This window comes from Salarias fasciatus, chromosome 11 (assembly GCF_902148845.1).
Source record: "Salarias fasciatus chromosome 11, fSalaFa1.1, whole genome shotgun sequence".
Taxonomy (NCBI): Eukaryota; Metazoa; Chordata; class Actinopteri; order Blenniiformes; family Blenniidae; genus Salarias; species Salarias fasciatus.
The window spans coordinates 2,664,292-2,692,195 of record NC_043755.1 but is presented as its reverse complement, the minus strand read 5'-3'; the positions used below and the strand labels follow the sequence as shown (position 1 = coordinate 2,692,195).

At 43.2% G+C, this 27,904-nt stretch overlaps 5 protein-coding genes across 6 annotated transcripts; 2 read left to right on the top strand and 3 right to left on the bottom strand.

Annotated features, from left to right (window-relative positions):
- Positions 1 to 8,264, top strand: ccdc12 (coiled-coil domain containing 12). The gene is made up of 7 exons (XM_030102583.1): positions 1 to 160; positions 3,296 to 3,369; positions 6,334 to 6,413; positions 6,568 to 6,629; positions 6,715 to 6,749; positions 6,845 to 6,921; positions 7,927 to 8,264. The coding sequence occupies exons 1-7, from the start codon at positions 77 to 79 to the stop codon at positions 8,004 to 8,006; spliced, it is 492 nt and encodes a 163-aa protein (XP_029958443.1). The 5' UTR covers positions 1 to 76; the 3' UTR covers positions 8,007 to 8,264.
- A 1,764-nt stretch (positions 8,265 to 10,028) lies between these two features.
- Positions 10,029 to 18,825, bottom strand: LOC115396576 (kinesin-like protein KIFC3). Its single transcript, XM_030102509.1, has 20 exons — positions 18,639 to 18,825; positions 18,317 to 18,435; positions 18,001 to 18,103; positions 17,685 to 17,836; positions 17,340 to 17,592; positions 14,854 to 15,026; positions 14,411 to 14,476; positions 14,011 to 14,148; positions 13,718 to 13,915; positions 13,191 to 13,364; positions 12,609 to 12,756; positions 12,386 to 12,516; positions 12,188 to 12,299; positions 11,934 to 12,115; positions 11,747 to 11,851; positions 11,535 to 11,665; positions 10,841 to 10,961; positions 10,628 to 10,757; positions 10,246 to 10,475; positions 10,029 to 10,151 (listed from the first exon to the last, which is right to left on the bottom strand). The coding sequence occupies exons 2-20, from the start codon at positions 18,413 to 18,415 to the stop codon at positions 10,029 to 10,031; spliced, it is 2,769 nt and encodes a 922-aa protein (XP_029958369.1). The 5' UTR covers positions 18,416 to 18,435; positions 18,639 to 18,825.
- Positions 16,314 to 25,384, top strand: LOC115396593 (uncharacterized). 2 transcript variants are annotated; one of them, XM_030102539.1, is made up of 3 exons: positions 16,314 to 16,317; positions 23,151 to 23,287; positions 24,104 to 25,384. In XM_030102539.1, the coding sequence occupies exons 2-3, from the start codon at positions 23,170 to 23,172 to the stop codon at positions 25,375 to 25,377; spliced, it is 1,392 nt and encodes a 463-aa protein (XP_029958399.1). In that variant the 5' UTR covers positions 16,314 to 16,317; positions 23,151 to 23,169; the 3' UTR covers positions 25,378 to 25,384. The 2 variants fall into 2 exon arrangements, with proteins under 2 accessions (XP_029958399.1, XP_029958398.1); XM_030102538.1 differs by lacking the exon at positions 16,314 to 16,317 and having other exon boundaries at positions 22,928 to 23,287.
- Positions 19,144 to 22,646, bottom strand: LOC115396621 (uncharacterized). The gene is made up of 2 exons (XM_030102579.1): positions 22,383 to 22,646; positions 19,144 to 21,270 (listed from the first exon to the last, which is right to left on the bottom strand). The coding sequence occupies exons 1-2, from the start codon at positions 22,470 to 22,472 to the stop codon at positions 20,731 to 20,733; spliced, it is 630 nt and encodes a 209-aa protein (XP_029958439.1). The 5' UTR covers positions 22,473 to 22,646; the 3' UTR covers positions 19,144 to 20,730.
- Positions 25,385 to 25,555: 171 nt separating the features above from the next.
- LOC115396585 (uncharacterized) lies at positions 25,556 to 27,783 on the bottom strand. The gene is made up of 2 exons (XM_030102524.1): positions 27,379 to 27,783; positions 25,556 to 27,131 (listed from the first exon to the last, which is right to left on the bottom strand). The coding sequence occupies exons 1-2, from the start codon at positions 27,709 to 27,711 to the stop codon at positions 25,584 to 25,586; spliced, it is 1,881 nt and encodes a 626-aa protein (XP_029958384.1). The 5' UTR covers positions 27,712 to 27,783; the 3' UTR covers positions 25,556 to 25,583.
- Positions 27,784 to 27,904: the final 121 nt, after the last annotated feature.

Below are 27,904 nucleotides of genomic sequence, written 5' to 3'. Positions count from 1 at the left end.
ATCGATATGCTCGGCGGTCGTGTTCACGTCCTTAGGCTGGTTAAAGGATTTCAGAGAGAATCGAGCAGAGTCAAACATGGAGAAAAGTGTTGTTTCCCTCCAAGAACAGGCCCTCAAAAGGAAAGAGAGGCTTAAAGCCCTGCGAGACAAACAGCTGCACGTGAGTATATTCTCTAAAACGTCCCAGTTTGTGAGCAGTTTGATACGACCGCCACTGAAATGCGTCCTTAGCATGTTTAAGACAGCGTTAGCCGCGTTTAGCTTGGAGCTAACGTTAGCATGGCTCCCTACATTTTGACACATTTGGTCTTCAGTTCTTGGGTTCGTTGATTTTTTTTTAGGTTTGTTTTTTCATTTTGTGTGTGTCTTTGTGTTTGCAAAATCTCTCGTTCATTGTAACCATGCAAGCAGATACAGCGGCTAATTATTGCTCGATTTTCGAAATAATGCATTTACACATACTCTCTCAGCCTCTCTATAAAAGTAATCTTTTTCTGATTTTATCTGTATAAAACTACCTGTCATTACGCCATGGTGAAAAATTACGTGATTACACATTACATCTTCCTATAACCATCAGTTCAATGGCAATAATTTGTAGCAAAGTAGTCAAACTTAAATCAAGGTTAAAGATTTATTGAAATTAGCCTGTTTTTAAGGGGGGGGGGTTGAGTCTGGTAAATATGTTATCCTCCTCCCCTTAAGCTGCTCAAGAACTGCTTTTTAAATTGACCTCATAAGCAGAGGTAGATAATCCATACATCTATATCACTTTATTCTGTTCAGGATTGTGGGGCTGAAGTTAATCCCAGGATACACTCTGGACAGGTCACCAGTCCGTCACACAGCAAACAGAGACAGACAACCACACACACTCACATCCAGGAGCATGTTCCCAATTGCATGCATGTTTCTGGAGGAAATCCAAACAGAACGTTCCGGTGAGTATTTGAACCCAGATGTGTTCAAATACTCATCATTTCTTGCTGTATGAAGCCAGAGTGCTAATCACTGCGCCAACATGTGAGGTAGATAATGGGTATTATTATAAAATTATTTCAGTCTAAAACATCAACATGACGAGAACACTCAGCAGTGTTCCCATAAGTTAAGGATTTGCAACCATGAAGTCATATTTAACCATTGACATGTATGAAAGTGGATCAACAAAAGTTTGGTACTTTATGTTTGTTTAAGTACTCTGTATATAGGAACTTAACACTGAAAGGATAAAATTGATAAGCAGATAAGCGTTTGAAGATGGGTGGAGCATAAAATCTAAACGTGTGTGTGCGCGCAACATTAATGCACTTTGAAATGATACTCTGATTATTGCACTTTTTTCCCCAATTTTGATACTACCAGCATAACTGGAGTTCTCTGCACAGCTCCAATTTAGCTGAATTTTCAGTTTTATCTGATAGGATTCTACGACAAATTATGCAAACTAAAGTTCCTTTACCACATGTGCACTGTCGTGCAGTGGGATTTGTCCTTCGCATTCAACCCATCCTAAAAGAGTCATTGGCAGCTGTTGTATAGTGTCTGGGGAGCATCCTGGGGTTAAGAAGACTTGTTCAATGGCTGATGACTGTTAAACGATGAACTCTGGATTTCACTTTCCCCATTGAAAGCTGTTAACCACAACAGAGATTTGATTTAGTGACCTTCTGATTACAAGGTTGCTGCAATGAAATCTAGGCCACCGCTACTAAAGAAATGAACGTCTGTTTCATTAAAGTTGAAACAGTCAGCAGAACATTTGACATGTGGGTCATCACTTAGTCAATCTGACTCAGGTTGGTTTTACCAGCTTGTGTGAAATCCTTGAAAGAGGAGTAAGTTAAGAATATTTATAGGCTTTGAATTTTCTGAAATATTGGCTTCATCATTTGCTTACCAAATGATATAAGTTTTTTTTTTTTCTGTTAGTATAGAGTTTTTGCCCTGCAACAAGTAAAAGTCACAAAACAAATAGTGCTTGCTGTAAACAATGTGAGAAAGAGCTGATGGTGATTGTGCATTAAATCACCTCAGGTTTATTAAACATGAACACAAATGTTTGAAGTCAGTGTTGAACAAAAACCAAAAGTACAAACTTCGAGCTCCCATCTGTGACACACTGTGCCGTCACGTTTAGTTTTTCTGACACAATTGTTTGAGAACTTTAATTTCTGGTTGTGTACCCAGCCAAGTGTTTGATGCAGGAAGATAATCTGTTGCAGACAAGTTCCATTGACTCACTGTTGTTACTTTTGTTAAAGAAGAGAACAGGTCAACAGGTTTTGTAATTTATCATCAGAATTAATCTTGTTTTCACCTGTAATAACAACATAACAGTTTGAACACTTCATCTGGGCTTTACTTGACATTTTCAGCTCAGCAGGGCTGCTCCCTGAAACGCCACAGCGTTATGCCTCGCTGAAGACAGCCTTTCAATTCTTGATCTATTCTAAAGTCATCTGACGACAGGAAAAACCTTTTCAATGAGCGAGCCACTGTTTTGGTAGTGAGATCAGAACATGCTTCACTAAGCTACTGTCGAACAGAGGCACACTGACTTTGTTTGCAATGTTTGATAAACGGTTGTTGACATTCCTGAAGTCTGCAGCTGTTTTCCTATTGTACTGCACTTCAAGAATGAGTCAATGCCCTGAATTGTTCTAGCAGGTAGACAGGAAGCCTCTTCAGGAAAGTCCTAACTGGGAGGGGTTTCATTTTCTTTGTTACAACTCCCCACTTGGGGTCAATAATAGTTTTTTTTTGTGGATTTCTGCAATCCTACTCAAGAATATTTTCCCTCTGTAGTTTCCAGCAGTGTTAGTGCACGTCAAAACCTGAAATGCACTTTGATAGGATTAATATTCTGTTCTATTGCATTCTTTAGAAGTGCCATTTAATTCTTTGGTCATTACAGATATTCCTCGCTGGAACTGAAAACAAGTGGTATTATTTTCCTATTTATGAAGCCCATCTCTCATCAGAATCCACAAATCAGTCCGTGTCTGAGTGAATGAATCAGAAATATAATAAAGGGAAAAATAGTCTGATATTCATTTTATTTTCTATGCAGATGTGAGCCTGGTTTAGCCCTCCTTTCATAGCAAGTCAGAATGAAGCATTTCTGATCTCACACACACTCGCACACACGTCATGTCAGTCTTTATGTAGGGATGAGCTAGTAGGAAAAGGATAAAAGCTTTTGCTGTTTTTATTTTTCATTTCATTTAGTTCTATTATTTTTAATGGCAGAATACTTTGTACTATTTCTCTTAACTGAGGATATTTTTTCCAGGGGCGAGAACAGAGTGACGGGGAGCCAGAAAACAAAAGAGCCGCGGTGGAGGAGGCGACTGAACAGAAACACAGGTTGGTTAAAAAAAATCACATGAAAACTTGCTCTGATTTCCTCAGTTATTGCTCACCACATCAGCTGAACCTTTTAAAACCCCACAAATGGACCTGAGACCACAGTGCATCATCAGAGCGTTTGTGCGTCCGTCATGCAAACGGCACGGCTCCTGTCAGACGCAGTGTTGACACTGCGCCGGATCGCAGCTCCGTGCTATGAGCTGCTCAAATATCCTGCAGTGTACTCAACTTTGTGTTAGCTGGTAGACAGGAGCAGCCATCTTTCCTGTCCTACAGGACCTTTTTTCCATTGTTTATATTTAATGACTATGCGGTGACGGCACCAAGGGAGTGTCGCTGTATTTCCTCCAGTCCAACAGGACTGATCTCTCTCATGAGAATGGAAATAGCTACAGGGAGAGAGGCCTAATTTAGAAATGTTTCTGTAATGGAGAATAGTCTTATTTTAATGTACTTAGTCAAGTCAAGACACTCGTGCACCAGTGTGTGAGTGTATAAATATATCTTGTTTGGTTTTGGAGGAGATAATATTTCCAAACGAAGACATGGAAGAACAAATTAACTAAAATATTTACCCCTCTTTTTCTTTTTTTGAACTCAGGCTGTAGTGTTTATCATGAATTTGTCATTATATCAGCATGTGCATCTCACAAAATACTGACTGTACTGTGATAAATGATGTTTCCATTCATCCTTTGCATATCTATTAATTTGACGCAGCAGAGTCATCGCTGGTGTGAATTATCAGCAAGACAAAGAGCACAAAGACATTAACATCATCTACTTCAGCACTTGTATTTGTTTTGCACATCATATGATTATCACATCACTTATCAGGTTCACCTGATATTGTGCAAAGCGCTGTTCCTTTCTCCTGTGTTTTATCATTCAACACCCACCAACCACCCAAAGCCTGTTCTGCTGTGAAGCTGCTCTTGAGCACTTGTTTTATTTTTAAGATGAATTGATATGAATGCACATTTTAATGTCAGCCTTTCATGCTGGTGTGTCGCGTCGGTAGCATGTTGTCGTCAGGAGGACAGAGCGTAGTTTAGACTGGAGTGAGTTTTACAGTGGTGAATCTGACATTTAGCTCGATATCAGTATAAACATTTTGAGCCCTGCGCAGCTCCCTGTCACACAGCTCCCTGTAAACATTTTGAATTGGCCACTTGTGCCGGTGCTCTGGATTTATCACAAGCTCTCTTTGATGCCACGTAGGGCTTCAAGTGGAAATGTGTAAACATGCACTGAAGGTTTGGAAGCGGCAAACTAAGAGACAGAAGGAACAAGATCTGCACACACAGCCTGTTTTGTTCTCCCGCTTTAGACATCATGTCCATGTCTGTGTGTGTTATGTTTAAATTATGTTAACATTTTCCCTGAAGATTATTCTTCATGCTGTTGGTTACTTCTCCCCTCCACCCCCACCACCACCATAAGGTCATTCATTTTTCCTGCTATCGTTACTTCATTCGTCATTTTTAAAGCTGAAAGCTGCATTATTCATTCATATTACTCATCTCAATGTTTAAGGTTACCTCTCAACTTTTCATGTATTCAAGTTTTTACAAAAAAAAAGTCAAAACCTTTATGAATAAAAATAGCTCCTCGTCCCATTTCTCTGAGGCTTTTTCTTCTGTATTTTTCTCTGCCACCTTCATTAGACCAGAGGTTAGAATGAAATTGATTTTAGACAGTAAATGAATGACTCTGGCCCAGTTTGGATACACACTCTCTCTCTCTCTCATCAATGAAAATTTCCAAAGTTTGGAAATTTTAAACTAAATGTAAAACCCGCAGTAATCCATATTGCAGTTTTTACATTTAGTTTGCCTCCTCCAGATTTGTAGACTGCTGTCAGAAAATGAGGGGAGGGGCAGAAGAAGTGACGTGCAGTTACCGTCGCCGGCTCAAACTGGGGCTGTTACCCTCATATAGCTCCAGGAAACCTCAGAGATGATTGGATTCAGTTTGATATCATTTCACTTGATGCTTTCCTTTCTCAAGCTTGTCTGTTTATTTCATCTCAGATGGATCTATCGTGTTTGATAAGGTGCTTGTAGTTACTCAACACTTAAGCACTTTGTTGTAAAAGGTGCTCAATATGTTGCATTTCCTTTCAAATAAGCACATTTGTTTCAGACGTTTCCAAAATGTTCTTGCAAGTCCGATTTGAGTTCACGAGAATTGCAAATCATTTCATTCTGGTTTTTTCACATTTCACGCGTCGATCAGCTCTCCATGGAATCGGCGGGTGCCGTTTCCTGTAAACTTTAATGTCGAGATGGAGAGAACCGTTTCCTCGGGATCCGATCCGAGGCCGGGAGAAAGAGAGATGTGTGGATCTCAGTCAGCCAACTGCAGAACATGACCAGCATTCCTGCCCGTAGCCATACAAGGCAGCGGTCTGTCTGCTGGCAGCAGGGGTGTGATGAATGTATCAGGAGTGGACCCTGTCGAGCGCCATCACATATCCCCGTAGACAGCTGATAACTGCCTCGGTCTGTGCCCACACAGACAGCAGTTTACCTCTGCCTGTGGACTCGTCTGTATAATCTGCAGAGACGTCGGCTAAGCTCGCCAGGAATTCCTCTTGTGCCGAGACGTGGTGAGAGACTTTGTAATTCAGCATCAAGAGGAGCATTCCTCGGCTGTTTGCTGCTCCGCTTCGGTCTGCGTCCAAGAGCAGGTGGAACATGTTAATCAGACGTGTTCACGGGAATCAAGGGGGACATTATACCCGACCTCCTTCACACATTAGACCTGCAGCTGTGTTGGGATTGCAGATGGTCTTTTATGAGCGACAGACTCCAGTGGGATGTATTCGCTTACAGTGCCACCTCCTGGACTGCCGGAGCGTGGGAAACAGAAATAGAGAGAGACGTTGCTTGACTGTAGCGTTTCTCTTTGCACATGACCGAGAGTGAACTTCAGATTATCCTGAATCTCCATTTCCAGAGAGCTGAAGCTGAGGAACTACACCCCAGAGGACGAGGAGCTGAAAGAGAGACAGGTGCCCAAAGCCAAGCCTGCATCAGGTGAGAGCTCCTCGAGATAAACCAGCATCAGAAAATCATTACCTGTGGCCCTTTGAGCTCTGATGTTTGGAGGTTGTGTACAGATCTTCCTCTCCGACTCCTGCTGGTATTATGTAACGTTGACATAACGGTGACAGATACCATCTGTTTGCAGTGGAAGATAAAGTAAAGGACCAGTTAGAGGCAGCCAATCCGGAGCCCATCATCGAAGAAGTGGTGAGAAAATCCTCTCCAACCGAACAAAACGTCTGTGTTTAATCTTCCTTTTGTTGCTTCATTCACAAGTTTTCCTCCCCTGCAGGATTTGGCTAACCTTGCCCCAAGAAAACCAGACTGGTAAGAATATTTGCAGAAGAGTTCAGCACGCAGAACCCTGGTGAAACATTCAGCTGCTCGGTGTCTGACTTGGCCTATTGTAATTTTGTATTCAGGGATTTGAAGCGTGATGTGGCGAAGAAGCTGGAGAAGTTGGAGAGGAGAACACAGAGGGCCATCGCCGAGCTTATTCGTCAGTATTTACCCCTTTTTTTTTTTTTTTTTTTTTTTTTTTTTTTTGGTCTTTAATGCCTCAGTTTTCATGATGCCACACAGATAATTGTGCCTCAGCCTGAATTACTGGGCTAATTGCTTTGTGATCTCTCGACTCAGCGGAGGCTCCAAGCCGTCTGATAACATCAGTGATTCCTCCGCTGGTGTTTGATCTACATTCTAAAAATAGTGCAAAAGCTAAACACAGAACAGGTTGCACTGCAGGAGGTGTTTTCTGCTTTGATTCTTCTTTTTTAAGCCATCAGCTCTCTTTCTGATGGTTTCCACCACAGGTTGTCACAGTGTTGGAGGATGAGCAGCCACAGAGGAAGTCTGGTTGAATGCTGGACTTTCTTATGATTTTAGATATCAGTGCTGATCATTTAAAATATCTGGGAATATGATCATATATGATCTGTGACTGTCAGACCTGTTTCAGCTGCCACTTTTCACGTCATGATTTACACAGAAAAAAGTAGAAAATTACACTGGGAAAATATATCCTCTTGACCAGATTGTGGCCCACCTCTCTGCTTGAAATCCACTAATTCAGATGAAGGAAGACATATTTTCTGTTAGTCTGTGTAGTAAGAGGTGAACAGTGAGGATAATTTAGTTAAATCACACAAAATAGTTTGCATTTCAACACAAGTAGCAGCCTATTCAGCTTGATTTTTGAATTCTGTGCACATCCAGAAAGCATTATAGCTGTTTTTTTAATGTCAATTAACCTGGGAGTGGACTTCCTTTGTTTTGCCACTGCTGAGGTTATTTCCTCTCCAGCAGAATAGAATAAATACCTCACAGATGACATCTGGTCGGTCACACTGGCGACTCGCTGCAAACTTACAGTCCACAATGATACTCAGTGATCAGTTCAACATGAAGTCGAGCTTAGGACTATTTCCCACGCAAAAACTCAGTCAAAGGTTGAAGGCAACAGTGAATAAAGCACCGGGTTGACAGCGAGTGTGTGTCTGAACAGGCGATCGTCTGCGAGGCAGCGAGGAGGAGCTGGCGGCAGCGGTGGGAGCAGTAGGAGCCGAGGAGGGAGACTCCGACTGACTGTGGCAAGAAATATAAAGGAATCTAACCTGGGATGGACTCGGTTCGCTGGGACTGTACTGACACGTCTGTGTTGTGAATACAGAGGAGGCAGCTGTCATTGTACGTTTCTCGTCAGGCCTCCGTATGAGTCAAAACTTCAACATTGTACTATTACGTTTGAGTTTGTAATGGTGCATTCTGTATATGTGGCTTATTAAGGTGCATTGTTATGTATCAGCAATAATTTGTTGTATTTTCTATAAAATAAGATTTTTTTTAAAAGGCTGTTTGTGTTTTGCTGTGAGTATCTGTTATTATTAATGTACATATTCACATTGTACATTCACTTGCCACATTAGACACACCATCAACTGATGATTGACACAAATGCCTGTCCAGGGCCCACCCTGCCTTCTATTGTTAGGTGGGCTTGGCTGCAACATCCGGCAGCCCCCTCAGCATGTTACAGTGATGAACCAAATTTGAGTTTTACTTAAAATGTAGAATTTACAGAATCTGAAAAGCAAAAAAAGATCACATGGAGATGTTTGGTTTAACAGTAAATCAGGTGCTGAAAGAATGAAGTTCAGCAGGTAGATGAGAGCTCGTTTTAAACGGCTTACTACATCTGAGGTTGTAGAAGATTAATCCATTCCGAAGAGTTACACATATCTGTCCCTCCTGGAAATGAAAACAAGAATAAAAAGTAACATGTCGTCTATTGGGTCTTGTTTTCTGTAACAGCAATCTGATGGAAAGACATTCAGATAACCATAAAAGAGAAGGGCGGGAGGGATCCACGCATGCTGCTGGCGGATGTCTTTCTGTATGTGGGCCAGTTTGAGGATTGCAACTACCCACATTCTATCCCTCGGGCGTGACGCTATCGCATGAGTATGGGCAGCAACTTGTTACCCATCCACTAAAAATAGGAAGAAAAAAAGAGCCCCAACAGATACCAGCAGGGTGTGTCTAAAGTCGTGGCTGGTGAATGTAAATTCTGAGAAAAAAAAATTGAGAACAGAGTATTTCTAATGAACATCAAATAAGAGAGAAAAACAAAACCAACTACATAGTTTTTTTTAAAATGCATAATATTTATTCAGAAAGTTATCTGAAAACTGACTTATCAATAAGTGACGTCTATGCGCGTATGGACGTTACAACTATAATGTTATGCTACATCAGAATCAAAGGTTAATATTGATTCAGTCGGTGATGAACATGAAAGTCTGGACGACAAGCTGCGTTTGGTTTGACATTCACGAGTGATGTATCTATTGCAAGCACCTGAACTGAAACACTCCTTTTCCTTCTCAGTAAAGTGCATCTTCTCTCCAAACAGGCCCACCGCTGTCTCCTCCAGAGGGAGGATATTGCACAGTTCGTCACACTCAAGGCCACCTGCGCACTTCGTCGGCTTTCCTTTGATCTCAAAAGGCAAATTATCAAGGCTCTAATGGGGCATTTAGTCACTGCTCTTCTGAAATCCACGAGAACTACACGAATAAGTGACACAAGTGTCAATGATATGATTAATACCTCATACTTTTGATACAAGAGCTTATTCTTCTACACACTACAAACCTTTGAAAATATACCACGTTGGCAATGAAGCTCACGAACTACAGACATTAATAGCTGGATGATAAAATACTGCAAGAACTGGAGAATTGATGTTGCGGCACTGAAAGCTTGCTGAACTTGTGACGATCACTGAGGGTTTTTTGAATTAAACTAAATAAAACTGCTGCGGGTTCAAGGAAGCATTGAATCTTGGACCAAATGGTGTTTTGGCACTCGGATTGGAAGAGTAAATAGTTGTTCATGCAAATCATGTAATAATAAAGGGTTGCCACTTAACAGAAGTGGGAAATGGCAAAGAGGAGGCTGCCGTCCGCAGCACTTAACCTCAGTTGCAGGTTTGCATTTCGGTGCTGCACAGGCCTCCAGAGATTTTAGCCCTTGAGCTGAATTGCTGCAGATTTTATTGACGCTGTAGCAAAAGTGCCTGGCTGTGAGGGTGAGTGATGATCCCGCTCAGTCACACTGTCCTCCGGATTCGATCTTCCGGGCTGCGGGACCCAGCTCCACTTTGCAGACCCTCTGAGCGAACTTCAGGGAGCACAGCGTCTCTCCCACGTTACTCTCCAGAGCAGAGATCTGTGGCGGAGCAATTTCAACAAAAATATGGATCAGAATACAGACTGACATGAGTTCAATCAGGGTGGAACTGGATTAAAAGCAGCGATCTCACCTGCACCACCATGACAGTCTTGCTGCCTTTCCCCAGGGAGTCTTGCAGTAAGTACGTAAGGCGGGAGTTCCTGAAGGGGATGTGAGTCTGTCGAGCCCGAAGCGCCTGAATGACGTCTCCGAGCGCCAGCAAGGAGCGGTTGATATTCTGGGCCTCTTTAAGTCTTTCTCCCTCGGCGCCTGACTTCCACACCCTCTCCGAGCCGGCCAGGTCCACCAGGTTCAGCTTGCCTGGGGAAAGATGAATGAACTCAGCCACCTGAGCCGCGGCCTTCGTAGCCAGTTTTCCCTCCGCCGCTGAATTTGCATGAGGTATTTCTGTAAATCCCTTTTAGACACAGTTTCTCCTGAAAGAGGAAAAACGGCGTGCATGAACGACTGACCGGTGGTTTTGGACCCCGAGGCGAGGTCGGTGCCCTCAACGGTGACACACAGCAGAGCGTGGGAGCGGGAGCTGTGCTGGTTCATCTGAGTGCCGAAAGTGATCCTGTTTCTTCGGGCTGTGGCTAAAATCTTGATAAACAACAAGATGACAAAGATTATTATGGGGATAGTTCAAACGGAAATTCGGTAAATGCCAGGTTCAGATCTGTTACCTTCTTCATGTGCTGAAAGCTCTTGACCTCGATGACCCTGAGACCCGGCACATGCAGCTGCCCCGTCCCGTCTGGATTGATTTTTATGTCCAGTTTCTCTCCGTCCTTACTCAACAGGTCTCTGAAAAACAACATTCTTCATTTAGGCTTGCAAAAGAAGAAGCGAAGGAATTAATAGTAGCTAAGTCAACAGCATCATTAAAGACACTTTTTTAAAAATGTAAATAAACAGAAAAAAAAAATCCCTTTGAAAAACATTCTGGCCTTTGAGGCAGGAACTTCAAACATTTTTTTCTAAAATTAGAAGAGGACAGGCCTGATGCTCCAGTTTGCTCAGTTTTGAATGTTTCCTCCAGTCATGTCGTCTCAGACATCTCATTCAGGAGTTTACAGTTTCTGTCTCTCTTTCTTTGGGTGAGCATGGCTCAGACCGATGGATAAACAAAGCAAACATTCAAATGTGTCGGGTATTCAGGGCGATTGCACAGTCCCGGCATGTCATCTGATCCACGTATTAGATTTGGTTTCATGCTGAAAGTCCTTCCTGATCACTTAGAGGAAAGCAACATACAAATAAGTGAAGCTTCCTGTTATAAACTCCCTCATTTCCCTCATCTGTAGTTCATCACATCAGAAAATTCAGGCAAAGTATCTAACCACTCTGAACATGTGAAATCGATGCGGCATGTCGCACCTTAACACCTCGTTGTAGATCTCCACAGAGCTGACTGAGACGGTGTAGGACCACATGTCCTTCCTCTCCTCAATCTCACCAAAGAGATATTTCAGGGCTCGCTGGTTGATTCCGGGGTTTTCCAGACTACCCTGCAGGTGACAAAATTACAATACCGTGTTTGCATCTCACGCCACTTCTCTTTAGGTTCTGTGAAATACTACCATATGTACCTCCATGGTGTATGTTTTTCCGGAACCGGTCTGCCCGTAAGCAAATATGCAGACGTGGTAGCCGTCGATGCAGGACGTGACGAGAGGTTCGATCTCCTGAAAGACCTGAAGAAAACAAATGAAGGGTTCGTCACGTCACAGTCCCGTTGAAGCATTTCCTCCTCCTGATGCTCATCTTCTTCTCTACCTCCTCCTGGGTGGCCTGAGGCTGGAACACTTTGTCCATCTCGAAGACGCGCCCCTTCCCCTTGCTGAGCACTGAGAGCGAGGACTCGTTGTGGGGGTCTGTGGTCACCACCACGGACTGACCCTCCTCGTGCTGGTCTTCCTTCAGCACGGGCTTCACTCGACACAGCACGCGTATGTTTCCTGAAAGCACACAGAGGGGATTCAGTCAGCGACCGGTTCAGCAGTGCTCAGCTGCATTTGTCTTTCTGATACCTTTAAGCTCCACCAGCTGCTCGTGGTACTTCCTGCGCAGCGCCACCTCCTTCCTGTACTTCTCCAGAAGGTCTTTGTTGGCTTCAGACATCTCACTGATAGCCGCTGAAATCTGCAAAGCAACAGATGGCAAAATAAGATTATTTCATCCATCTATCATAAAATCCATGACCTGATGTGACCTAACACCAAGCGTACCTGCTTTTTGGCATCGTTGATCGCCGCTCCATAGAAATCGGAGAAGTTTCGGACCTGACTCCTGAGACTGGCGTAGTCTGTCTTCATGCAGCGTAAAGTTGGCGGCAGTGCAGTGAGGCGTTTCTGCAGGCCTGACAAGAAGGAAAATTATCCATCTTTCACCGAAGTGACCATTTTATTAACTTCTAAACTTTTATGGGTTGATTTAGAGAGCATGGCTCACTGAAGAACTGTTCCTGCAGGTTCTGGAAGTGCTCTGCGGAACAGCTGGCAGCCGCCTTCACGGCCTCTTCCTTCCTCTCCTCCAGGTGGCCGATCTCCTTCAGCAGCTCCTCTCTCAGCTTGCTGATCTCTCGCTCATATGCCGCGATCTATAAAAGGTTCAGCACAGCGATTTGTCAGTGTGTCAGCCCGCCCGTCTCAGTCTGCGAAGGCTCGGCTCTGTAATTAGTTCATCTGTCGGAGAAACCGGTCTGTGAATTTGCAGACGCAAAGGGGAACTTCCTTCTTGTGCCTTTCATTTCATTCCTTCTGATCATCTGTTCTCGGGACACTCTGTGGCCCATTTATCCTGCAGCTGGACAAACATCTGCAGTTTGTTCCCTGATTTCTTTATTCTCACTTGCAAGCAGACAGCAGTTCTAATTTACATAGTGGTGGATATTCCGCATCAATGAGGTGTTTTAATCCAAACCGATCAGAGGTAATGTAACACCTGACAACTTCTGACTTTTCTCACATTAAAAGATTCCTTTAAATGACTGAATTGATGTTTGAGTGTTGATGTGGCGGCTCTGCTGATCACCTTGTGTTGCAGATTACAGCTGTACTCGTCGGACTTTCTGATGTGTTCCTCCAGCTGTTTGCAGCGCTCATTCTGACCGGACAGCTTCTGGGACAGCAGCTCGTTTCTCTGTTTGGCTTTGTTGAGCTGCTTTACTGTCAGCGGCGATTCCACCTCCACAGTCTGTGTGACATACTGGAAGAGATGGAACATCATGTTAGAATCACTTGAAGTCATACGGTTAGTGTATCTCGAGCCCAAATCTATATTGTTCCTTCATTGAAGCTCCTATGGAATGGGCAAAAAACAAATTTTCACAATTTTTAACTTCAGTATTCTTGGACCTCTTGTTCAGTTTTCTCTCTATGTCTCATATTCAGCAATGAAACATAATTTAATAATTTAAACCAACAGCCACAAATGCTGTTGCCTTATTAGTTTGCAGTCATTGCAATATGCTGTGTCTCAAAGATCTCACTCAAAATGGCCCCTATAGGCTCCTCCCATCATTCAGATCGATTTCCGGAGCCCCTCCAGATGAGCTTTACCTTCACCACCGGCTCCTTCGCTCGCTCTTTGTCCAGCTCCAGCTGCAGCTCCCTCACTCTGTCCTCTCGCTTCCTCAGCTCCTCTCCTCGCCGCCACTCGCTGTGCTCGCTCTGCCGCTCCAGGTGTGACAGCTGCTCAGCGCGCTGCTGCAGGGACGTCTCCAGCTGCTGCACCCTGCTGCGGAGGTTCTCGTTCTCCTGAACAAATCAGTGACAAAGATCAGTCGGTCTGCATCTCTTCATGCCGCCGGCCCCCCCCCCCCTCCTCCTCTGAGAGCTGTGCTGAGTCTCACCTTGATGAGCATGGTGCTGGACTGGGAGGGGATGGTTGACAGCTGCTGCAGGAGGCCTTGCGTCATGCTCAGACTCTGTTTCAGACTCTCGTTCTCTGCTGACAGACACAGCACACGCTTCTCCGAGTCTGTGGCCCCCTGAGGAAAGCAGACAAACAGCCCGGTTCCAGCATAACAATGAGAGATGGATAAAACTGTAACCGCCTTCCAGTCCGATAACTCATACGTTCACAGCTGCCAGCGGCTGTTTCTTTAATAGTTCATAATTAAGGTGTTAATCTGAGCTCTGTTTGGCGTTTACAACACTATTTCTGATGCAGCAGGCGTGGCAGCTTTGCTGATGGTGTGCAAACTGTCAAAGACTTGACAAATGATCAGATCAATAATCTGCAGCACTCACGGTGGCCGTTCTCAGCCTGGACAGCTCCTCCTCGCGCTCCTCGATGCAGCTTTTCAGTTCATCGATCTGCAACAATGGAACAGTTGAAAGTTTAGTTTTCGAGATAAAGACATTTGTAACTGTCTCCCTTTCTGAGCTTTAACTATAACTGCACTATGATCCCATGAACTGAAGCTTGAAATACAGACACTGTATCCAGACTTGTTTGGATAAGCAATGCCTTAATGAGACATCATCAGTATACTCTCAGTGTGTACATGTGGCCCAACCTTTGTGGAATTTGGGTTATTGAAATATTAAGCATTCATATAATTTCATTTCACAATGAGTAATTATACGAGATATTGTTAAAGACGTTGCAGCATCGATTGTTAGTGGATTTTTGGCGGCATTTAGACCTCTGTAATAAGTACGCCTTGGATAAACCCGCTGCACTGCTTTACCTGCTGCTGGAAGGCTTCAATACGTGAGTGTCTGTCTTTTTCTTTCTGCTCCAGCTGCGAGTGCAGCAGACGGAGTTCTCCTCTCAGTTTGCTCCTCTCACCCTGCAGGCCATACAAAGACTCCACCAGCCTGTGAACTCCAGCGTGGGTCTCTGCGTCACTGCCATACTCACCTGCGGGACATAAATAAAAAGCTTTACTGTCAGCCTGCTTATTGGAATCATATTCAGTTCAGGAAGCCGCATTCACACGCAGCCTTCCAGAAATAGCTCCAGTCAATATGCTTTGACCTTAAATTGGCCTGAATCTCAAATGAGGTCTTTTCATTTAGGATCGTTTTCTAAAGCAGAGGCTGAAAGCTTGCATGTGAGTTTATTATTAATGAGCATTAAAAATGCACTCGAAGCCCTTGTGCGCTCCTGTAAATTCAACCATGATCGTGGATGCAAGTTTACTCTCAGTTCCCAGGGCTAACTTTAAAGTGCAACTTCCCACGTGCAGCCTCAGTGGAGATTTACAATTATGCCATGCAAGAAACTCTTCTTTTATTATGCAGCGTTTTATTCACTTCCCTCCCACTTAATAATATATCGATATATCAAGCCCTGTCACGTCTGATTTTCAATGCAGAGTGCTATGTCGAATCTGCTGTGTCACAACAGTGTGGCGAAGAGTCGTGGCGTCAAAAAAAAAAAGAAGAAGAAGAGGCTACAGCTGTGCATCAGCGGCACTGACATTAAGCTAATTGAAAGAACCGTGTCATTACTGTCTGCAGGGGAGCTGAAAAATAATTAAAACAACAGCTTTGTGTGGTGCACAGAAATATGTCTGTTAGCTGAAACAAAATGTGAGATTTTGTTTAATTCTCGGTGTGTTCCTGACGAACGGAGCACAAACCATTCATTTAAACCAAACACTGAATGAAATGTCACACCTTGGCCAACACGCTAAAAGGCCGACGCGCCTCACCGACGCTGCTGCACTCAGACCTGCACATCGTAGCATGTTACACTAAACAAACAAACCAAACCGCCCTGCAAGAGCTGGGACCAGGACCTCTGGCTATTTTTAGCTCGACACGTTTCCACGTGTCACCTAACATGTGCCAGACCTTGTGAGTCCATTTGCAGGGAATAAAACAGCAGCTCGCTGCCCTGTTTTATTCATGACACGGAGTCAGAGAATCACCCTGCAGAATCACTAAAGTAGAGCCTCACGACACAATTATGCCTTTTTTTGGGAGAGAAACTAAGCGATGGTTGCACAGTACATCCTTTGCTTGAACGCCGCCTGTTGTTGGGGGTGCACGTAGCCCAGTTTGGGTTATCACGCAGATCTTATCCCGCACGCTGACGTGACTCTCTGAGGCTGTATCAGTCAGCCTCAGGTCAGCAATCTGCCCTCAGTATCACGGACTCCTGCGCTTGTTAACAAGCATAACATATGCAGAGCAGAGATAGATGGGTGAAAGCGGTCCGTCTGGCCTCCTGCATCCAGGTCAAAACAACCATCTGGCTGAACGTGAAACAGAGCAGATTACAAACATCTGAGGCTGTGTTTGTCTGCCCTCTGTGACAGCGCTCGTGCAAAATGACGTGCACCAAGACGCTGACCAGTTTAATGGATCCGCTCTGTTTTCTAATGAAGAGCTGGTCGGTGTGCTGCCGGCTGGAAAAAAAATAATCAAATGAAATGGATCTTAAACAAACATACAGCATTAGAAATTTAATTATTTAATATCCTACAAAATTAAAAACAAACAAAAGCCTTCATGAATTGATTTTCCATGCATCCATCAGCCAGTACCAGTTTACCCCAGCCAGGAAGGTCGACCCTGCGCAGTCCATCACAGGTGAAACACGTAAAGACAGACACTGACACCTACCACAATTCATACATTTAGAGAATAATGTAAACATTCCCCATGCTTACAGCATTACCCTGAAGCTTCACTATCTGGGCGGAGGATGCCCCCTCACAGACTTAATCCATATTGCAACTCTTACACAAGGTAAGATTTGGATATTTTCATTTTTTTTTTCATTTTTCAAGATATACTTTGATTGTTAAAGGCTTTTTGAGATCCAAGACAAAGAGGTTTTTGTTTTAAATATCTTATTCATCTTAATATGTAGACTGTCACAGTTGTTACACTGCTGGTTTGTGACTTAAAACCATTTTTAATTCATCTCCATTTTCATGACAACATATACAGTAACACTTTAAGAACTGCTGCATTAACATCTGGTTCTAGTAGAACAAACATGTGGGAGAGTCTTTCTTTATCTGTTCCTGCCTTCAGCCATCTGATCATCCAGGTCGCTTTCTCGTCTCAAATCATAAATCTACCAATTTTCTGCTCTTCTTTTCCATCCAGCCAACTGACTCTCCTGTGCGTTATTAAAACACCCCCACCCCTGACCTCCTTGCTTTTTTTCATCAGTCTCTCATGAACCTCCCCTCCCCCAGCCTTTGTTTTGGCTCACCTTCGCTCAGAGGGCTGGGGGTCTGCTGCTGACTGATGGCCTCCTCCAGGCTGCTGATGATGCTGTTCTTGTCCCGCAGGCGCTGGCGGTAGGAGGCGCGCAGGGCCTTCATCTGGCGGCGGTGCTGGACGCGGTGCCTCTTCAGCTGCACCCGGTACTGGTCAGCTTGCTGCTGGAGTTGTTGGAAGTGGGAGTACTGCTCCAAGAAACTCAGCAGGTGGGACATCACCGCCACCAGGGGAGACTCTGCCAGCTGTGCAGCGGAGACGTATAAACATCCAGCATTCATGACACTGCAGAGAGCATCAGGTGGGCCGCTCTTTCAAGACAACACGGTAGTGTTACCTTTGCTGTTGTTTCCAGCTGGACCTGAGAGGCTCTCCTCTTTTCAGCCTCCTGCTTGAAGGACAGGAAGGCTGCCAGAGGAGTGCATGCCGGGATGTCGGGAGGTTCTTCCTCATCGTTCTCACTCACTTCGTCACTTTCACTGCTGCTGCCTGCACGACATCGCATCACAGAAACCGCAGAATCAGGGCGCGTGCATGTGCACAAATGTATTCATTGATCAATCAGTCATAAAGGCTCAGGTGTCAGATGAACACCTTCTGTTTACTCATTGATTTTGTGTTGAAATGCTTTGAGAAGCTGTTTGCACTCTCACTTGAGTCACTAAGGCGAGCACAAGCTTTTCTTCCCATTTTGGGGGTGTGGCCATCTCTCCTCCTGCTCCTTGTTTCCATGGAAACATGGCCAGGCTCCTGGGCCTAAGCACAGCATCATATATGAGGGTCTGACAGTAAAACACATGCAAAATATTTACACACTGCATGCGCACACCGCTGCACGCAACGAAACATCAATCCTTATTTCATTTATAATTAAGCATGCCTCTTATTACATGTATGTTTCCCATGTTACATTTTTTTGTTTGTCTGACAGCGGATCCTCAAAAATGGGCATGAGGTGGCTAGACATACGTCTGAGGAAGCTCCGCACGCCCCCTCCAAGGCTTCCTCCTCCTCCTTTTTGAAGACAGTGTAGAAGATGTAGACTAGGAGAGAGTAGAAGGCGTACATCTCCTCTCATCCAAGAGTCCCTGTAAATGACAAATGAATTAATCACACATTCAGTTCAGATAGCTTTCTATTACAGAACTACACTATGATGAATAATGAGAAAATTGGGATAAACAGGTAACAATGGTCTGGCTTCACCGTGATTTCTCCAGAGGTTAAATACGTTTTTCCTCTGTTCCTGCTCGCTCCATTCCATTGTGTTGAAAAGCTCGGTCTTCTTTACCTTATCAAATGTTTCCGTCTCTGTGGCGATGACAATCTGACAACCCACTCATTTGTATTCCACTGTGACGCTCCATCTGTGCTGTCAATGTCAACTCCAGCCGTGCAGTCCCTCTTCTCAGCTGCAACAGCATCTCGGCACCGTGAGCTGCTTCTGACTCCTCTCTCTCTCTCTCTCTCTCTCTCGCTCTCTCTCCTCCCCTTTCTCCTTTAATCCATCTACAGGCTGCATCTGCAGCGAGCATGCTCAGTGAGGCGTCCCGATCCGCTGCAGTGTGGAAGTGGCAGATCCACACATGCAGACTGACTGCAGCTGGTGGTGCTGACACCAGCAGATGAATATCAGAGGTGGATGTAATCACCCAAATTCATGAATCGAAAAAGAAACAACAAAAATCATAAGTACTGCAGTGTTGGAAAATGGAATGAGAGTTCATATGTGATGCAAAAGTTATGAGGGTTGAGAGAATTCAAAACGCAAAACTTAAACTTAGCTACAAAACATTTTTATCAAGAAAATAATACAAATGACATTATACTTAGATACTTCCACCCGGCCATTAAATAGACAAAAAAATGAAATATTGTGAAAATTCCCAAGAACAACCATCATGAAGATGTCTGTCTCTCTTCAAAGTTGCAAATGTTTATCCAAATTAGCAGTAAAGTTAAAAGCATCATTGTTTTCCCCCACCTTTAAGTCTAAGAAAGGCAGCGTCCTGGACAGGCGCAGAGCCACAGATGCTGGCAGACATACTGCAGTGAGCGGCTGAGGCAGCTGCTCACACCCCTGAAACCCTGAGAGAGCATCTGCAGTGTCCGCTTCAAATCTGTGTGAATAATATCGATATCTGGCCCGGACAGCACTGTGGGCAGGAGATAAGGAGATAACTCATTTATTTGGCAGCGAGTTGAACAGACGGGGTCATTTCAGGTAACAGCGCAGCTGCAACAAAAAAAAAAAAAAAAAAAGGGAAAATGGAAAAAAAAAATCAGTGCAACGGTAAGTTTCACGCAGTCATGGTGAAGTAAGAACCAGATGCTGGGCTTTCACACAAGTTTTGCTGAGGCTGCAGAACAAATGGGCTTTGATCCTGAAGTTGCTGTTATTTTTCAGATTTACATGTGTTGCATAACTGAAACACTCAGTGAAAGATGAAAAAGCTACTTGTCAGCTTCACTGTCTTTACAGCTGCACTCTCACATCAGTTTCTTTCTATTGTCAGGAAACCAGCGTTGATGTCCGTATGTTGCTTTTCTTCATATACAGTACGGAAAACTGCTCTATACTGTTTATTATTTCATAGACAGAGGTGAGTTTAAAACAGACTGATGTGTAACTTTGTCATGTTATTATTCATTACATTAATAACAACATGTTTTCTTTAAGCGATCATTTTCAAATGGCTGTAAACACAAATCCAAATCATTTCTTTTTCCACTCTTGATGGTGATACATCATTGTTGACCTTGGTGGGTTAAATCTTGACCATGAGTGTGGAGGAACTCTGTTCAGTGCACAGTTGTTGCAAGAACATTCATCATCAAAACTAACCAAGTCTGCAATGTGAGTTATTATAACTCCTATAACAGGAATTCATCAAAATCTAAAAAATATAATCTGATTAGCCATTTTTGAAATTCCCTGCACAAGTTACTTTTGTTTATTGAAACACCATCAGCTATTTATTGTATTATAACACTTGTATTTACTTATTTAGTGATCCATTGAATGATTTTTGTTATATATTCTGTAAAGTATTCTGTATTGCCTTCTGTGTGTCTGAAAGGCGCTACATGAAGTTTGAATGGAGGATTGTGTTTTGCTAATGAAAAATGTAGTGTGTGATAGACACTGATTCTAACTAATGGTTGCTGTAACAACGATTTAGTGTTAATATATCAGAAAAGTGATATCAGTTGCATTTCTCAGTGAATAAAAATAAGTAACACACATTTGTAGTCAAAAATATATCACATTCAAAAACTGCATACACATAAATTTGTTATCTGAGAAGAATAACTAGTTAGGCACACTCTCCCCGACACATTTTCATTAATGAACAGATTTTATCGCCCGTGGCTCCACAAAATCAAAAGCTTATTTGGTATCGGTCGTTCACATCCAGCCGAAACTTTTCGAGCGCCAGCCGTGAAGTCCAACAGCCGATCGCCAACGACCCCTTCATGATCCAGTTCAACAGGTCCCTTGATGCAGCTGGAGAAACGAGCGACGCCACAGTGTCCACTTCAGCATTCACAGTCACAAGTAAGGGGAGGTTGAGGGCCACGCCCCCGAGGGCCCCTAAAGCATTCCCGGCAAACAGGCACACGGTGAGGCAGCAGGACAGAGACGACAGGCCCAGGCAGTGAGTCATGACGGTCAGGGAGTCCGCAGAGAGCCAGTCTGCCCCCGTGAGCAGCAGGCAGGAGCCGCACAGCAGGATGCGCGCCGTGTTGCGGTCCTCACTGAGCCAGAGGTAGTCGAAGGACACCAGGGCCGGGGCCAGCGCCTTCGCGGCCCACTCTGCCTCCCTCTGGAGGGCGGCGAGGTATGAGCTGTGAAAACGAAAGAGGCAGAACGCTGCAGAGAGCCCCAGCGCGAAGAGGCCCACTGAAGGAGCTCTGTGGTTCTGCAGAAAGAGACAGAGCACTGAGACAAAAACAAGACGACACGTGGAGGAGGATCAACAATTAAAATCTGCTGATTTCATGATGAGCACATCTAAAAATTATTTCATATAAAAACAAAAACATTTAATTTTCATTTAAACCTTACACAACATTGAAACAAGTATCTCTTGAAGATCTTGTACCATCCATCACTCTCCTGACCAACAGATCTTCATATACTGTCACATGTGATGATGGTGATATGAGAAGATCAGCTTTGGGCAGGGAAGCAACAGACGACACTGTAGCTTAGTAGCACTAATAAAGGTGAGAAACGCATGATGACAGCTGTCAAGTAAATTGGAGCATGTCAGTGTGAGTAAACGCACAGTGCAAAGCTGATAAGCAAGACATAGATTTAAACTAGTATAATATGTATCCAACATAAAAATGGTGTAAATAGCTAGTTAAAATGTTTGCAGTCAGCAGGCAAAAATAAGTCAGTCTGTTGTTCCTGCACCAGGATGAACTTGACTGCTGTTAAATGTAAATGGCAGCCTCTGCAACAGGTGGAAAATATCCACATAAAGAAAAAATAAAGGTGACTAAGGAAAGGTACTAATTACAGTATTATTATTATTATTATTATCGTTTATAATAATATGATTATTTGAATATTAATATAATTATTATGATTATAATATTGTGGTTTGTTGCAGAGATTCTGATTGCCAAAAGATGATGCGCTGTCTGTGATATGGACGTTCTGTATGTTTGACGTGGCTGGTATACTTTAATGAGTAAATCTGAACTGGGAGGAAAAAGTGGTTGAATATTTCACGCACTTTTAAGTGTTGGCGCGATCTACCGATTGTGCTGCGCAAGTAATGGATCTATCTTCCACGGAACAACTTCAGTGTCCACACAACATGCCAGATCGATGGATTGCACCTCTGCGATCGACAGATTGCGATCACTGTCTACTTGTTAATTTGTATTGGTAAAATGCGCAGCGCAATCGGTAGGTCGAGCAAAGTGTAATGCAGTTCGTTTTAACTAAAAAAAAAAAAAAAAGGAAGCACAGTTGAATTAAAGATAATCTGTTGTAGATCTGCAGGAGGTTGATGCCCACCTTGAAGAGTTTGTAGGAGCAGTGCAGCGCTGTGGCACACAGGAGGATGTTACAGCATGCTGAGAGCCAGTCTGACTCACAGGACGCCATTGATCCTGAAAACACCCACAGACCAGCCTACTGACGCCAGCGTGACTGACAGGAACAGGAAGTGGTCACCAGCCTCCGATTCATGTGTATGTCGGTCGTTATCAAACCGGTAACGCATCGGAAATGTGTCTTTATGTAAAAATTCAGAAGGAAAAACTTGAGGCAGGAACCACAGTGCGTCTGTTTGGACACGTGACTGTCCGTAACAGCGAGTGCGCGTGCGTCAAATGACGCGTTCATGAACAATACGAAATTCTGTAACCATGACTACTAACCAGACGCGACTAATCAGGCGCTTTTGGTGATGGACAAGAGCTACCGATTGCGACCACTAAATGCTAAATTTATATTTGCAAAATGCGAGTAATACTCAGGATTATGATAATACTAACAGGAAGGATAACGATTATAAATCATTCCATCATTATTACAGTGCACCACAGCCGCAGATAATGGGTCTCTTGCACATGACGTCACGGTTACAGCGGGCGCCATGTTGGGGAGCTAGCCTTTAGCTGCCTAGCCCCCAAGAGAGTCTGGCTGCATACCTCCCGTGTTTTTTTTTCCTGTCTCCGCTAGTCCTTAATTAATTAAAATGCCGCGTTACTGTTGCGTGAAAGGCTGTTCGAGTAACACAAGACACTTGGGTATAAAGTTTTTCCGGTTTCCTGTCCATAGGAAAGATCGAGGACAGCAAATGGAGAGTATAACCAGAAGGCGCAGGTTAGCATGGGTTGCCGCTGTCAGGCGAAAGAATATTACCTTCAATCACATATCAGAGGGGATGCGAGTATGTTCCCTTCATTTCCATAAAGGTAAGTGTATATTAACTGTTTACATCTTTTTGTGCTTGTATTCCTGGTCTGTGATGCTAATGTTAGCACAGTATTTTATGCAGACAAATGCTTTTCCAGTCTCACTCACAAAGTGAAGACGTGATGTTCCTTCACAGACGTTCATTGGCTTTATCAACACCACACCAAACATTGTAGAACTAATCACAAAACATAACAAAGTGATTAACCCAAATACCAGTATATGCACATATTTACAAAGGAAAATCGAGCATATCGCTTTGGCCTGCGTATGGCTAAGGCTAAGTCTTCTTTTCGTTCACATCTTGGCTTTACAAGATAAACTTTTCTCAGTGAGGCGATCTTCCGCCATCAGCTGTTCAGATGCTGACATGACATCACCCGGAAGTGGAACTGGTATGGTTAAATACAATTTTCCCCTTTCATTTAAGTAAATAAATTCAAGTAGAAATTTAATTCTTATGAACGCAGTATAAAATTACATACAGTGCAACACCGCCACCTATTGGATTTTAAATTAAATTTCATGCACTCATACCATCAGTTACAAATGCATTTGTATTACTTTAGATTGAAGAAAATTTAAAACCAATAAATACCAACAGCAACCCTATTATCAGATAATTGCACTCACAGATTTGACATAACTTAACACCAAGTGTGTCTGTCTGGCCACATAATAGCGTGGTTTAGGAAAAGTGACAAAAACATGGAGGAATCAGCAATTTAATTAATAAATGTACATGAATATTATTCTGTATTGCATCGTATTCTTCACAGAACATTTTTATTTCTCATCTGATCATGTGATTTCAGGACAACCAGCGTATGAGATGATGGAGAGTGATGCTGATTGGGCTCCATCGCTGCGTCTGGGACACACTGACATCAAACCAACTGACTGTGCACGCTGTGAAAGACGATGCAACCGTGAGCAGCTAAGAAACAACATGCAGCAGGAGACCATGCCTCAGCAGGATGAACTTTGTGACCATCATGTCCTGGACAATGCTGAGGTGCATGCTGATGGGACTGAAGAATCCATTACAGATCAGACTGGTGAAGCACAATCGCATCCTGAACAGGAGAGTGATACATCGCAATGCAGTGGCTGCATCACGAAGAGTGGTGAAATTAATAGACTTCGAGAAGAAAATCAAAAACTGAGGCAGCAACTTAATAGGGTCAAGTTCAGCGATGGATTTTTTTCTGAAAATGACACTGATAAAGTAAGGCACTACACAGGACTGCCTAATTATCAAACATACATGGAAGTGCTGTCCTTTTTTATGTCTGTCACCTCCTACAAAAAGACTCTGCTTACACCGTTCCAAATGCTTCTTCTAACACTCATGCGGCTGCGACTAGATGTATCTGTTTATGTTCTTTCTGACCTGTTCCTTGTTTCAACAAGTACTGTGTATAGAGTTTTCAATGATACTGTATCACATTTATATTCATTCTTACGACATTCTATTATATGGCCAGACAGAGACACTTTGCGGAAAGTTATGCCACATCAGTTTGTTCAATCGTTTGGCAACAGAGTTGCTGTTATTATTGATTGCTTTGAAATTTTCACTGAGAGACCTTCCAATGTAAAAGCATGTGCCCAGATGTTTTCAAGTTACAAACACAACCACACCATGAAGTATCTTATAGGAATTACACCTAAAGGAGCCATATGTTTTTTGTCCAAAGGATGGGGGGGCCGTACAAGTGACAAGCATATTACCCTGAATAGTGGATTTCTAAACAAACTGATGCCAGGGGACATTGTTTTGGCTGACAGAGGGTTTGACATTCAGGAAAATGTTGGAATGTTGTGTGCAGAGGTTAAAGTCCCAGCTTTCACAAAAGGCATGTCTCAGTTGGATGCTAAAGACGTGGAGGAAACCAGGAAAATAGCGCACCTTCGAATCCATGTTGAACGAGTGATTGGAAATGTGAACCAGAAGTATAAGCTGTTGGCGGGAACAATCCCAATTTCGCTCATACTGCCATGTGAGGGCGAAGATGTCACACTTTTGGATAAGGTGGTTACAGTGTGTTGTGCTTTAACAAATCTTTGCCCAACTGTTTGTAAGTAGTATGTCACTGATCATTTAACAAACAGAAATTGGTCTAGGCTATAAATGATAGTGTTAAGTTATTAAATTTTTCCTTGTCAAGTGTTCAGGTGTTTTTGTCTTCTTTCACTATAAAAAAATCTCAACAGTGGGTTCTGTATTCAAACATATTAGACAATACAAAGTAATGTGTCAGGTAAAGCCATCTTTATTACAGCAACACTGACTTACATTTTATTAGTGCATGCCGAACAAAACCATGTCTCTTCTTGTGCAGGTACAAGTTGCAGACCCACACAACTTAAATGGAACCAAACAGTTTTGCAGTTCTCATTATCACAAGCAACCATGTCATCTTTGCTCTCAGGACAACGACAAGTGCACCATAACTTTTCAACAGATTTTTGCTTGTGTTTATTCTGGGATGCTGTGTCTTGTTTCTTCTTTTTTTTGCAGGAGGAAAGGGGAATCTCTCTTGGTGCAGGCCTGTTGTCTAACTTTGTGAAATGGCAGCTTACAAGTTCTGGGAGACTCACACACACAAAAAATTGTTCTGCTTTTTCAAGAAGAGCTGCCCAAAGTTCAGCATCCGGAGCAACACGCACCACAGCAAAGTCTTTCTTTGTCCATACAATGAAGTCACAGTACTCAGTCTCAGTAACAAAAATCTGAGTTTGAACTTGTTTGTAGTAGGGGTGTTCTGGCTTGAGACGAATCTCTCCTTCATGTAATTCCAAACAGAAGTCCCTGTCAGATCTACTGCATGCCTCACTCACTGTAAGATCACGGTATTTGTATGAGCATTTAATCTCAATACAGCCTCTGCCACAACAGTTGCACTGCACAAGTCCGTCAGGTGAGGCCCCAACCTCTGGAAACTTTGGATTAATAAAAAAACCACACTGTGTCACCTCTGAGCCAGAGTGATGTCTGTTAGACTGCAGTCTATACATTTCCCTGGCATGGTTTTCATTTTGTCTACCCCACTCAATGGCGCTGGAGCTGTTTGTTGTGTTTTTAGGATAGCATACTGAATTAACAACAGACTGTGAAGGTTTGTCTAAACTTGAGACATAAACAGAATGCATATTTGATGCTGTGACCCTCCCTGCACGGTACTGATGCCACGTTGAAGATTTGTTTTGCTTTCTTGTTGTACTTTCTATGTAGTCAGCTTGCTCGTTTGTAAGTGAGATTCTGCCAGCAAGTGATTTACAGTGTTCACGCAAAATGGATATCTCCTTGCCCTCCATTGTCACATCACGAAGAGACTGAAGGGAACGTGGTACAGTGAGTGATTGAACTGGATCAATAAATGCGTCACAATATTCAGGCAAACAGGATAGCACAGCAGCTTGAGGTGATGCTTTGTTAATTGCTCTAAAAAATGAGTCCAACTGCTCCTTTGACACAGAACCTGTTGCCTTTGTTCGTGTTGTCCTGATAGAAGATGGATCTACAGTTTTTCCTTCCAAGAGTCTGTTCAGAGCCTTTCTCTTTGCTTTTGAACTTGTGAAATCGATTCTGTATCCTGGTTGTGGTTCTACTTTTGAAAGATTTCCTGGTATCATCCAGTATGCAGGTTTGCCGGTCACTGTCACTGTCTCTCTGCATCTCACAACCGCCTCCAACTTGAACAGCATTGCTGCAACATGTGTACAGGATTCTCCTATTCCCGCCATACAGGTACAGTGAGCGGAGGATATGGCCCCTGATGATTCTAGGATAGCCCAGGGTTTGAGAGGTGCTTCTCGCAGGCGTTGGGAGTGCAAAACCTACAATCAAAAAGACAGGAAAAAAAGATCTGAACAAAGTACTTAGAATGGTTCAGTAAGAGTGTTAGGTGTAGGTGATGAAGTGTGGACAGATATGATTGTTGGTGTGTTGTTTTATATTCTGTTTTGCATTTTAAATGTATAAATTATGAAGGTTTGAACTGACTGACAAAATTACAGTACAGTGATGTACAATTAAATACACATGTTGTACACATTAGATTAGCTTTTGCTACTGGTGCCTTACCTTTGCTGTGATGACAGTGTTAGTGCATCCATCAGGTTGAAATGAATATAAATCTTGTACCCAGCCGTTGGTAAAAAGTCCATGAGCCTCGAGGGATTTATAGTTTCGGAATTCTTCAAATGTATAAGCACTGACACCATGAACAAGATAGCAAATGATGTCCATATTTGTTGTTGGGGGAAACAGGGCGGGATCGCTTGTCCATGCGTTAGCTGCTAGCTCATATGGATCTACATTACTAATAGAGGTCAGCTTTACCAAATATCGGTCTCTAGCGTCCTTGTTGAGCTTCTCTCTGTAGGGCTTCTTCTCTGTCTTATTTTCAATATCCATTTTTTGAAAGAAATGATCAATTTGCTGCACTCATCAACTGACGTCTTACTGTTTTGATTGACAGGCTCTTCCGCGAACTTCCCAACATGGCGCCTGGGCGTGACATGGTCACGTGACTGCAAAAGACCCATAGCTTTTGTAAAATAAGGCTGCATTGAATTCAGTACATAATATCATAACTGAATAAAATACC

Excerpts from the sequence above, each read along its gene's own strand:
- LOC115396593 (XM_030102538.1), top strand. The coding sequence starts at position 23,068 with ATGCCGCGTTACTGTTGCGTGAAAGGCTGTTCGAGTAACACAAGACAC. Across the intron at positions 23,288-24,103 it reads TTCCCTTCATTTCCATAAAG|GACAACCAGCGTATGAGATG; the intron begins GTAAGTGTATAT and ends ATGTGATTTCAG.
- ccdc12 (XM_030102583.1), top strand. The coding sequence starts at position 77 with ATGGAGAAAAGTGTTGTTTCCCTCCAAGAACAGGCCCTCAAAAGGAAA. Across the intron at positions 6,414-6,567 it reads CAAAGCCAAGCCTGCATCAG|TGGAAGATAAAGTAAAGGAC; the intron begins GTGAGAGCTCCT and ends ATCTGTTTGCAG. Across the intron at positions 6,750-6,844 it reads GCCCCAAGAAAACCAGACTG|GGATTTGAAGCGTGATGTGG; the intron begins GTAAGAATATTT and ends TTTTGTATTCAG.
- LOC115396576 (XM_030102509.1), bottom strand. The coding sequence starts at position 18,415 with ATGTACGCCTTCTACTCTCTCCTAGTCTACATCTTCTACACTGTCTTC. Across the intron at positions 17,593-17,684 it reads AGCTGGAAACAACAGCAAAG|CTGGCAGAGTCTCCCCTGGT; the intron begins GTAACACTACCG and ends TCCGCTGCACAG. Across the intron at positions 12,116-12,187 it reads GCAGCTGGTGGAGCTTAAAG|GAAACATACGCGTGCTGTGT; the intron begins GTATCAGAAAGA and ends GTGTGCTTTCAG.
- LOC115396621 (XM_030102579.1), bottom strand. The coding sequence starts at position 22,472 with ATGGCGTCCTGTGAGTCAGACTGGCTCTCAGCATGCTGTAACATCCTC. Across the intron at positions 21,271-22,382 it reads GCTCCTACAAACTCTTCAAG|AACCACAGAGCTCCTTCAGT; the intron begins GTGGGCATCAAC and ends CTCTTTCTGCAG.
- LOC115396585 (XM_030102524.1), bottom strand. The coding sequence starts at position 27,711 with ATGGATATTGAAAATAAGACAGAGAAGAAGCCCTACAGAGAGAAGCTC. Across the intron at positions 27,132-27,378 it reads ACACTGTCATCACAGCAAAG|GTTTTGCACTCCCAACGCCT; the intron begins GTAAGGCACCAG and ends TTTTGATTGTAG.